Source organism: Phalangium opilio, unplaced genomic scaffold (genome assembly GCF_054372755.1).
Source record: "Phalangium opilio isolate 3A_F unplaced genomic scaffold, DU_Popi_V2 ptg000032l_1, whole genome shotgun sequence".
NCBI lineage: Eukaryota > Metazoa > Arthropoda > Arachnida > Opiliones > Phalangiidae > Phalangium > Phalangium opilio.
In genome coordinates, this window is record NW_028324159.1 from 7,704,959 (window position 1) to 7,716,638 (window position 11,680).

Consider the following 11,680-nt stretch of genomic DNA (forward strand, 5'->3'; position numbering starts at 1 on the left):
GATTGGTACTCGACGCGCACAAAATGATGCGCTATCGGTCCAAGAACCGGATTCTCTTTACAAAGCACAAAGTTGTTTAGGAGTGATTTCACTTTGTTGTGAAAATGTAAACTGACGCTAAGAGGATCTAAATTTAACAGTTCAGCCACCGACATAGATTCGATCCCTGGCACGTCAGCATTCACTCGTCGTAGGTGGTCGTGAAGTTCAATGTCATCGTATTCGGCCGGATTAAAAGTTAAAAGCCAAGTAGGGGGGCCATACTCCCTAATCATGGCCAAAACACACTTGAGAACTTTATACCAATAATCCTTGGTTCCTCGAATGTGGGCCATGAAAGTCGCTAAATTACTCTCGAGCTCCGAATCTCGAGAATCAACTTGATTCACGAAATCATTGACCGATACGTTCATGGGTTTTTTCACGCGTAGAACGTAATTCAAACTACTGTTAATGGATTTCATTTCGGCCTCTTGGTATGAATGGAACATGAACGCATAATCACGTCTAAACATTGGATTCGCGTTCAAAAGACGAGAAAGTCGGTATTCAGTTTCCGTCATTTTCCCAAACGGTCTTTCGTCGTGCTTGCCATAGCGAGCCATTGGGAACAAGTGCACGAATGACATGTATTCTAGATTTTTGTCCCAATTACTGATAGGCTCGGCTTCGACACGCTTCATTTGGTAAGAAGCCAACAAATCTTTTGACGGCTGAACATTCACCGGGTGAATTGTATAGTGATCGTACAGCTCATTCACTTCATCTTTTGAGAGTTTTCGCAACAGTGCCTCAGGTTGAGTTAAAATTTTATAACGGTCGTCTGGCGAAAGATTTGATTCGATTACACCATCATTGATAACATCGATATCGATTTGGTGCGATTCCGCTTGCGGATTTTTTGCAACTGTACTGAAGCCGTTTGTATTGACCTCGTCGCGGTTGTTTAACAGCGCCAGAGGATCCGTTTTCGCCAATAATTCATCGGGAGTTAATGAATTTTCGTCTTCAGTAGTTCCGTTAATCTCTTCGGTGCCATAAATGTAATCCTCATTGATAAGAGTAATATCAATGTCTTTGTACAATGGATTAATTTTTTTCAGTTTAGCGACGGCCTTTTTCAAAGCATCAAGGCGAACAATTTTTTGCCAAATCTTTTTGTCACTAGTGGGCAAACCATTAACCAAGACGTGCAATTCGTGATCTTTAGGCAGTGCTGCTGGTATCATATCCAAATTTTTTTGGACTGGAATTGGCAAATATATGATTCTACCTTTCAAAGCTTTCACCGCGCCAAACTGCATGTTGGAATTAGTTTTAGTACCTAACCGGACAACAGTGTGAAATGCCTTCACAAGCTGAATTAAGGCCTTTTCAAACATGTTCAAACTCGTGACTTCGGTCGGAGGAACGTCAACCCCCAAACCGTTGAGGAAACATCTAATTGGAACCTTTCCCTTTTGCAACTCTTTAGAACAATAAGGGCATAAAAGCATGTCCATTTCTCTGAACTCTGGATTTTTCAACAGTAAACCAGCTCTTAAAATGAGAAAGGCGTGGTTGTCAAAAACTGAAGTGCATGCTAGTTTTTCCACGGTCCTCAAATCAGAATTTTTCAATAATCTAGCGCAACAATCGCAAGATGTGTCGTGAAATTCATTCGTATCACGCTCAGCTCTAGCAAATTGTTTAGCGTAGAAAGCCAAGATTTCACCCTCATCGAGACAAGGCCTTATATCGTTCTCACCGCCTTTCGTCGCCTCATTTTCGGCATTTGACATTTTTAATCCACGTGCCTCCACAACTTTACTAATTTTGGGTATAACATTTTGAAGAGATTCGTAATCACCATGCTCAATCTCATCGGTCAATGTTGAAAAAGCGTTAAGCAACGCTCTAACGGAGTAGATTTTACTCAAAATAGTTCTAATTGTAGAGTAATGCGGAGCCAGTTCTCTGAAGGCTCTCAAGTAACTCTCGCATTCCTCGCTTTCAGAGCAATAAGAGAAATGACCAAGGTACGGCAAAACTTTTACTTCAAAATCTGAATCGTCCAATGGCATTTTGACAATGGATTTCTGGCAAAACTTATTTTTGTAGGAGCAAATGTCAAAATCAGAGCCAAAAAGTTTATTTAGGTCGCTATCACTGGCCTTTGCCGCCTGGTTAATGAAAGCTATGACTTTAAAAATAGCCCGCTCTCTAACGTTGCAAATGTCGCTGCATTCCCAATACGAAGCTTTTTCTTTGGTTTCGATAAACCCAGATTCGTTAATTACGATATTCGCTTTGGGATTTTTTTCCTCTGACACGTTTTCTACGGCATTGAATAGATTCGTGACAACCCCTAAATCATTAACTTGCAAGCAGCGTTCAATGCCTTTGTTCAGCCTTTTCCGGTCAATAAAATTACCACTTTCATCAACCCATAATTCATTAACCTTTTCGCCGATACGAGAGCTTTCTCTTAACACTTTTATTAATAGACCATTTTCGTCGAACTGCAAAATTTTTTCAAAACGCGTTTCGTGGTCCTCGTTTTTTAAAATTCTGCCATCATTCCCCAAAGTAAAATATGTTGTCTGGTGATAAAAAGCTTCTTCCAGACTACTGTGAAGCCTTTTTCCTCCAATGACTTTGATAAAATTGTCACTATCCACCAATCCAATTTCTTGCACTTTCTTCGCGAAACTTTTGAAATCTTCAATAAGTAACGAGCGCCTTGCATGGTAGGCCGAATATATTCGCCTTTTTAAATAGAATGTTTTTCCAGATAGCAACTGGCATAGGAGTTTGTGGGATGCAAATTTGGAACTTTGCTTTTTACGTGAATTAGCAAAAGTTCTTTTCGTCATTAAACGGTCCGTAAGTCGCGTCACCAAAAACCGCTTGAAACTTTCGGCAATCAGTTTTTTATTTTTTGTTTTAAAAATACCTTTGTTAAAGGAGACTTTTTTAACATAATTCTTAGTCGGGTTCGCACCAACTTTTATTTGTCGAAAAGCGCCACCTATTTTAGGGGCCTGCAAAACCTTCTGAGTTTTTATTGAACTTGTCAATAAAGACTTGCGATTAAGTCCATCACTCGATTTTTTACTCCGAAAGAGCTGTTTTTTTTTTATATAGTACCTTTTGCACTTTGATTTGTTTTTGTTCGCTAAAGTCTTAGTTTTAGCTATGAACGCTCTTTGACTTAGTTGTTTCAAACGTTTCTTGTCCCTTCTAGCTTTTTCTCGAGAAACCATTTTGAGTTCTTAAATTTAGCACACAAAGATGTGTTTCGTTGCCAAGTCACTGAAGGTTTTCTTAGTGCGCCACAATAGGTCTATTACCAAGTCACTGAAGGTTTTCTCAGTGCGCCACAATAGGTCTATTACCAAGTCACTGAAGGTTTTCTCAGTGCGCCACAATAGGTCTATTACCAAGTCACTGAAGGTTTTCTCAGTGAGCCACAATAGGTCTATTACCAAGTCACTGAAGGTTTTCTCAGTGCGCCACAATAGGTCTACTACCAAGTCACTGAAGGTTTTCTCAGTGAGCCACAAGAGGTCTATTTTATTCAGTGTAACAGGAGCCGTAGAGAAGAAAAATAGGATACAACACAAACAAAGGAGACAGAAAAGAATACAGCACAAACAAAGAAAATATAAAAGAATACAGCACAAACAAAGAAAAAAAATCAAAATAAATCTTACCTTAATAAATCCTCAAAGCAGCAAAGTTAAGCTTAGAACGCTTTTAAAAAAGCGTAAGCCCTAAGCAGCCCTTGAATCAAAACTAATTAAAAGAGTTTGGAGAAAAGTAGGCCTATCAAATAAGCCTGAATTCGTCAAATAAATTCAAAAATGAACCAAACACGAGCACGAGTCAACGTGCACTGTACTGTTAGTCATTTAACGCGTACGTCACTGTTGTTAAATTTCCAGCTAGCATTGATTCAGTTCAGTTTAGTTTGAAATGTTATTGAAGAAATTTGTAAACCTTTTAATACGACCGCTTAGACACGAGGCTGAGCTTGAATATTGTTTTCCGTGGGCTATTTTGCGTGGGGTAGATTTATTGTCGTGTAAACGAAAGTTCCTTTAAAAATACCCCAATTCTCTCTTAGAATCTATTAATACCACTCCATGGTAACATGTTGCTAGTACTCTACGGAAAACGGTAAGACCAGGGAGGTAAGACCTACAAACAGCGCCCAATCAGAGATGCGGAGAATAACCCTTCATTGTTGTATATGTTGTTTACTTCCACGATTTTAGCCGAGCCTTGGTCGATCTTTCTTGTTTCTAATTTCAAGGCTGAATTTTAATTAAAGCGTATATTGTAAGAGCTTTTTTATTATTATAATTATGATTTAGTTTTCGAATCCCGCGAACGTAAGTTATGCAAGTTTAATGTTGCCGTTTCGCAATAGATACTTTCGTAACATCCTTGAACGTTAATTGTAGTGTAAACTTCAACATCGACAACGAAATGCACTGATTTAAAATTAGGTAACTTATGCGATAAGCTCAGATGAGCTTCACATCATTAATCAGTAATAATAAAGGCCAATATAATGTAACTGTTGCTTTGATTGAAAAGGGGCGCACATTAAATCCATCAAACGACTTGCACATAGCTACCATACCAACGATCCATGTTTGTCCAAAGACGTGGATTACAGTAAAAAGTGGTTAGCAAAAATGTCAATACACCATTGGATTTGGGTAGAAAGATGGAGTTTGAAGGTATTGTTAAAATGGTTAAGACCCAAATTGACTAGGATAGAAATTTGAGTTTGATTGAAACATTAAACGTATGTTTAAATAGTTTGGAAGAAAACTCGTGTGGAATGTGCAATCTGAAGAAGTTGGAAAATTGTAAGTGGAATTGAGCTTTACATTTAGTGACATATTTCTCGTTTCAATATTGCCTTTTTTGCAGAGAGGCATGATTGTATGCAAAAGGGAGTTTAGTGAAGAAAATACTGAAATTGACAAACCCTTATATTATATATACGTAGCAAATGGAATTCAAACTACATTAAATCAAAGAAGGTAATAAGAACGGGAGTTGAACTAGCAGCTTTGGCAAAACATTTTAGGAGCACACAGGAAGTTCAGAGGGAATATTTCAAAGCCAGAACATTTCAGTCAAGCCTTCTACTCCTTTTTTTAGCCTCTTTGATTAAATCAGCAGGTGAAAATTACTATCACTTGAAACAGCACGAACTCGCTATATACTGCAACTTTTAAAATTATTATGTGGTTGTGATTATTTTATGTAATCAAGTTATTTGAGAAAAAAATATTTGTTCTTATATTTTTCCGTTAAAAGCACGGAAGTTTGTTTCTTATATTTTTCCGTTAAAAGCATGGAAGTCTATTAATGAAGAAATAATGAGTTTGCTTTTTTAAATCTGTTAAGATAATAATATTTAATTTAAAGAAATTTGAAAATTTTAGCAATAGACCAGGAAATAATTAACGTGATTGCGGAAAATATCATCTCAATAATTTTGATGTTTATTTGAAATAATGTACACAGAATGAAATCACAAAAAAGGATTAAATAAAGAAAAAATAAGTGAGGCTAACTTTTCAAAAGCGGTAATGATGTTACTTAAATTTGTAAAAATTAGATAAACATTTATTTTGATGCAATTCTATAGTCATTCATTTTTAATGACATAATGTTTAGTAAAAATTACTCTTGCATTTAGTTGCTTTCTACATTTCTAGCCTGATAATCTTCAACTTCTATTGCATGTTGTTTGCGATTGACGCAAAGCTTGGAAGAAATTTAAATTTCATTCTTCACCTTTTTCTGGACTTGAAACATTAGATAACACAACAAATGTCTCTGGCGTCTACTGTTTAAAATATTAAAAAAAAAGCATTTTCCACTTTCTAAATTTTTTTAAACGTATTCTTCTTTTCAGGTTCAAGTTTTAATTGAAATGCAAGGCATCTAACTGACTGTTCTGTCCTCGTAGAAAATGTTGTTGAAAATAAACATTTACACCGAAAAAAAAAATTCTTGGCCAAATGTCTATTTGCAAGATGAACAGTTTTATAAGATTAGTTTCTACTTCTTTTACTAATGTGCGGTAGCTGACATCTTGATTTTGGTTTAACATTATCAGTGTAGATTCTACTTTGTGAATGCTAGGCGCTGAATTAAATAAGAGTTGTTTGAAGTTTGTTTGTAATCAATGATCTCGGAATGTTTACGTTTCTAGCAGCAATACTCCAAAAATGTCTTTCGATTGAAACCAAACATTATGTAAGTTTAGTGTCTGAGTACCTTTTGTAGCCATTGTAATAACAGTTTGCGTAGCTTTACATTTAGTGCCAAATTTTCTTGTTGCAATACTTATTCCTTCTTTACATGGTGGCAGAACTGTACCTACATGCGCAGCGTTACCTCCAGTTGGTTTTGATTGGATTGCTGTTTCATTATCATCAAAAGTTTGAACATGAAGTAAATTTATATTTTCATGTACTGTTAGTAAAAGTTTAGAATTTGAGCTTTCTAGAAGGTCTTTATCTAAACTTGTTCCATGAATTGGTATTGAATGTGGTTTCAGTAACATCCTTTTTTCCCTTTAGTAACGATAACATCATCTTGACTAAAATGTTTTGAACAAATAACGGACACTTTGTTCGGTCTCCACTCTTTACCACGATTTGTAGCCAAAATCCACATTTTAATTATATCATCATTACCTTTACATTGGGAAAAACTTAGCCAAATACCCCAGTCGCCCAAAAGGGCACTTTTTGTTAAGGTTTACAGTACCTTTCGGGAATAAATGTAAACTGTAGGAACCGTCTTGGGCTAGATTGTCACTACAACTTGAACATCCAAGAACCACGCATCGTTTATTATATGGCATTGTGAATAGATTCTGAAGAGATGCTTATTACTTGCTAGTCGCAACAGGTAGTTTAGTTTTGAAAATACTCAAACCGACTAAACTTTATATTAAGCTCAAGATTAACGTTACAAATAGAGTTTTAGAAATCATATAGTGAAAATCATTTTCAAAATAACAATCATGCCGAAATTATACTCTTTATTCCTTCTAAGACATCAGATTATTTTAACACCTTTTCCTCGAGATGTCGCTTTAAACAGAACAACCATCCTATACCGCCACTTTTAAAATCATGTAGTTGTGATTGTTTTCTGCCATATAAATAAAGAAATATTGTAAACCTGTCTGTAACTGTTGTTCTTTCAATTATCTTATATTTTTGATTTAAAACCACTGGAAAAGCTATATTAATGAAGAAAGTAAATTTACCGTATTCCCCGGTTTTATTCGCTGCGTGTAGCTACGTCCACCATAAAAGCGCTTTAGGTTACCGGTTACGTAGAAAGATTGCAATCTGGTACTAAACCGAGAACTTGGTAGTGGTTGCTGAACGCACTTACAATATTCAAACAACGAGACGTTTTAAAGTAAGCGGATTTATTTTTAAACTTACTACCATAGAATATGATTATAAATGGAAAATTTATTAAAAATTAGGTTTATTTTGTGATTAATTACTTCTTTAGCAGCCTTTAGAGCACTTATGGGTTATAATTTCACTTTGAAATTTTTTTAAAACGTCTTTTTCAAAATATGTAGGTTAAGCCTCGGTTAATGAGCGTTGCCTTCTTTCATGGCAGCAGCTAAGGCTTAGGGGTAATAGAAAGCAGGCAGTGCTAGCCGGTTGGCTAATGGTGAAAAAAGTGCAGTACAGGCCCGTAATTAAGATAAACGTGTTTTCAAGAAGCTTAGTTCGATTAATTCAAGAAATAATAATTCCACTTCACCCCATTTCTCCGGCCTGATTTTCAATCCCTTTAATATTTTTTACTCAGCTAGGCCTACAATTAATATGAAAATAGTCCGTAAGTGAAAGAAAGATTAGCACCATAATAATAAGGGGTCTTTATTTCAAATTCTAGTTAAGAAAATGGACCGACTTTTTAACGTAGCGGAAATCTGTAATGTAACAGTCAACATAAATGCTGGAGGACTGGGAGATGGGCTAATAAATGCCATAGGTGGGGCTCTTGCCCCAAGAGGGCGCGGGGCTGTTGGCCCAAGAGGACGCGGGGCTGTTGGCCCAAGAGGGCGCGGGGCTGTTGGTCCAAGAGGGCGCGGAGCTTTTGCCCCAAGAGGGGGCCGCAATTTTAGGGGCCGTGGACGCGGCGGAAACGGCCGCGGAGGCCGGATTAACGGTGGTGGAGGCCGTAGCGGTCGCAACGCCAGAGGCCGGCGTTGTAACAATTGTGGCCGCTACGGCCACTTAATGCGCGACTGCTGGAGCCGTGTTCGTGGTATAAAACTCATTTGATACATAAAAGTGAAAATTTACAAAGAATTATTCAATTTTCGTAAAAGGGGACCAAGGAGCCCCACAGAATTCGTTGGTGGAGGTTGGGCCTGTCCCTCCCCAAGGGGCCGGAGTGGTACCAACCCCGCCTCAAGGCGCAGGAGTGTTGCGGATGCGCGACTGGTGGAGCCGCGTTCGTGGTATAAAACTCATTTATTACTTAAAAGTGAAAATTTACAAAGTATTATTAAATTTTAGTAGAAGGGGACCAAGGAGTCCAAGAAAATTCGTTGGTGGAGGTTGGGACTGTCCCTCCTCAAGGCGCTGGGGAGGAGACGGCCCAACCTCAAGGCGCTGAGCGTACTTCGCCAAAACGTGTCGAAGAGGAGGAGGACGACGACATGTCGATGGGAGAAATTGAAAATGAAATTAAGTTGTAAGTTGTACGTTCCAAAAAGGGTGGTTGGGCTGAACAGAAGTTGGTTGGTTTGCTTTAGATGCAATTTTGAGTCGAAATAATTCTATGAGATTTTGCTGTCCAGGTCACCTTTTAAAAATGATAATTTAAGATTTTCACAGACGACCCCTTAATTAAAAATAAATTAACATTTATTTAATTCGGTCGTAAATGGTGTCAAAAATGTCATAAAGCATCTTCGACTTTAAATCGCCAATAGAGCCAACTGTAGTCTGGGTGAACCACCCTTTTTGGTACACCCTGTATAGCCGGTTTCCTGCTTACTCTTCTGCGCGGTTGCAGTTCTTCAAAAATATTTTGCATGTCATAACAATTGACTAAAGGGCTAGCGTCTATCTCACACAATAAAACTTGCAGCTATTTATATCTGTCATAAAATTGCCTGCTGACTCGCGACATTGACATTAACCCTTTAAGGAATAATTTTCAATTGTTGTAACGAGCTAAAATATTTAAAGAATTGGACCCAGGTCCCTTCATCATTATAATTTAAAATCATAATTTTAAACCATTTCCTTACAGGATTGAAAAAAAAAACAAGATTAAGCATTTTTTTTTAAATATTACATTTAATTTTTTTTTTCAAGTGTGTTTTTTTTAATGAATGATTTTTTTTATTATTTATTTTATTAATATTATAAATTTCTTTTCCTAAAATGTAAATACATTTTTTTTTCCAAAATACATTTTTTTTCCTAATTACAATATTTTTCTAATTATAAATTTTTTAAATACCAAATTCTTTCTCAAATTATATTTAATTTTTTTTTTAAATAAAATAGTTATTTCAAAAATGAGCCGTTTTTTTCCTTGCTTAATCCCTTCGTATCTTAAATGGTAACGTTGAAAGAACTGCGCTAATGTAAACAGTACTGCCATGTTCAAAACTTAATGAACTTTGTTGCAATTTTTCCGTAGATTTCCGTTGTTGAATTTTTGGTACAGAGAGAACTTTCTTGCAGTTTTTTTGTAGATATCTGTTGTTGAATTTTTTATACGGTGAAACACCATTGTTGCGTTGATTTAGCTTATAAAATTATTCTCAATAAATAATTTTATTTCCGACACGTTGCATTCAATTTTTATCATATTCTGTACTAAATTTCAGTAACATAAAGAGCATCTATAAAATATGTTAATTAAATGATGTGATTCTATAGTTTGGCTTGAATACTAGTAATTTAATCAAGTACCTAAACAATTCATAGCAATTTAGACGAATTAACAAACGGCAATGTGGAGTGTGGAACTAGCAAACAACGTAATCCTCTGTATCCCCTGAGGTCACGTTGGTAAAATTTAGCGCTGATGTAAACTTGGAAATTATTTGACTAATTAAATTACATAACGACCCTGTTAAGTGAATCGGTTACAAACTAACACCACTGTTACTTATATTTATGAATTAAACGATCCACTGTTGGTAACAAATAGTTTATAAATTCATAACGTAACAACACATACTGACTGGATCAATAGGATAAAAATTGTTTTAACGAATGATGTGGCCTTCTACTACTGCTGAGTTTCAGGATTTATAACACACACCTTCACAATTAGTAGCATTTTAGTGAGATTAACAAATAATTAAACCATGTACACCTCATATGGGAATGTTGAATCAACTGCGCTAACGCAAAGTAGCAAACACCACTCTTTTACTGCCGCAGGGTAAACACACATTTTGTCACCTTTCCAGTAGTATTTTGAAGTTCTCGAAAGTTTCACAGGGTGAAAAGAACTATCTTTACTTCAACACGTTAATAATTTGAATAGGTATGCCATTTTTTACATCAAATTCGAAGCGCACACGGTAAATACAGCATAAACAACCTAGGGTTAACCCGGTTAGGCTGTTTCTAGCATAAAATAGAGCAGACTATACGTATACAGGATTCCAAAACAAATGAGAGCCGGAAATCAGCCTTTTTAATAATCTTCAAAGAAAGAGGAAAGACACAAAATGAGACTATAATTACATAGAGTAACTAAAATAGGGTAATGGCAGCCCTCTGCCTTCGACTGTATTAAGCTCTATGGGGAAATAACTTGGGGTGCCAATAGTCAATACAACTTAAGCCTTGGCCGTAAACAACGTCGAAAAGCTTACTTTAAATGATATAAAAACCTCTATTAACTGTAATTATTTACCTGAATTACTTTTCTAGACGAAAATTCGACCTGATAACGACGTATTTCTTATTAAGGGTGCTACAGTTAATTAGAAAATACATATAAAGGTGCTCAAGCTCGGATGAAATACCAAAGTAATTTGTTAGCGTCTACTGCTAAGAAATTAGTAAAAATCAGCAAGAAAGCCAACATTTGCAATTTGTCAACGTAACTTGTTAGCACCCACAAACCTAGGCCCTTTTAGTTGTCAACGAGAACGAAATGAAGAAATAGGTTTAAGCGCGCTATAAGGTTAGGCTGACTTCTGACCCAAAAGTACTTTTTTGATGTACTTTGTTAATTAGTTAAATTACAAAAATTAGAATTCATTAATTAAAAATCGAAACAGGTAAGTTTCCCATTTAATAAATGCTTGTTAATTTAGAAGTATTCCGAAAACTAACTTCGCTATAGTTTTTCCGTATGGCCTGTCTCAATTGCCTTAAAAAACCGAAAATTTTTTAATGCTTTTTCTATGGGACGCTAACCCTAAAAGGTGTGACTTTTTCTTTAACATTACAGAAGGGTGTCATGTCATATCTACAAGGGCCTACCGGCCCTGTAGAATACGGATAAGAAGATACGGCAGCTTGTACGTGAATGGTCGAATTTATCGTATCATAGAGAGATTCAGATCCAAAGATAAGGCTTTTTACAATTCTTCAAATTGCCCTCAAGATTTCTAAATAGGTCATGTGAGATCTAATATACTCTA

General features: G+C 36.2%; 1 protein-coding gene and 2 long non-coding RNA genes across 4 annotated transcripts; 1 reads left to right on the plus strand and 2 right to left on the minus strand.

The window, feature by feature from the left end:
- Positions 1–4,272: 4,272 nt before the first annotated feature.
- LOC149685815 (uncharacterized) lies at positions 4,273–6,181 on the plus strand. 2 transcript variants are annotated; one of them, XM_089871140.1, is made up of 6 exons: positions 4,273–4,376; positions 4,449–4,493; positions 4,585–4,730; positions 4,813–4,851; positions 4,927–5,039; positions 5,924–6,181. In XM_089871140.1, the coding sequence occupies exons 3-6, from the start codon at positions 4,686–4,688 to the stop codon at positions 5,934–5,936; spliced, it is 210 nt and encodes a 69-aa protein (XP_089727266.1). In that variant the 5' UTR covers positions 4,273–4,376; positions 4,449–4,493; positions 4,585–4,685; the 3' UTR covers positions 5,937–6,181. The 2 variants fall into 2 exon arrangements, with proteins under 2 accessions (XP_089727266.1, XP_089727265.1); XM_089871139.1 differs by lacking the exon at positions 5,924–6,181 and having other exon boundaries at positions 4,813–4,862; positions 5,006–5,645.
- On the minus strand, positions 5,485–6,445 carry LOC149685816 (uncharacterized). The gene is made up of 2 exons (XR_016384087.1): positions 6,289–6,445; positions 5,485–6,156 (listed from the first exon to the last, which is right to left on the minus strand). It is a non-coding gene; the product is annotated as an uncharacterized LOC149685816 (long non-coding RNA).
- Positions 6,446–9,374: 2,929 nt separating this feature from the next.
- On the minus strand, positions 9,375–11,345 carry LOC149685817 (uncharacterized). Its single transcript, XR_016384088.1, has 3 exons — positions 10,945–11,345; positions 9,987–10,730; positions 9,375–9,916 (listed from the first exon to the last, which is right to left on the minus strand). It is a non-coding gene; the product is annotated as an uncharacterized LOC149685817 (long non-coding RNA).
- Between the last annotated feature and the right edge of the window lie 335 nt (positions 11,346–11,680).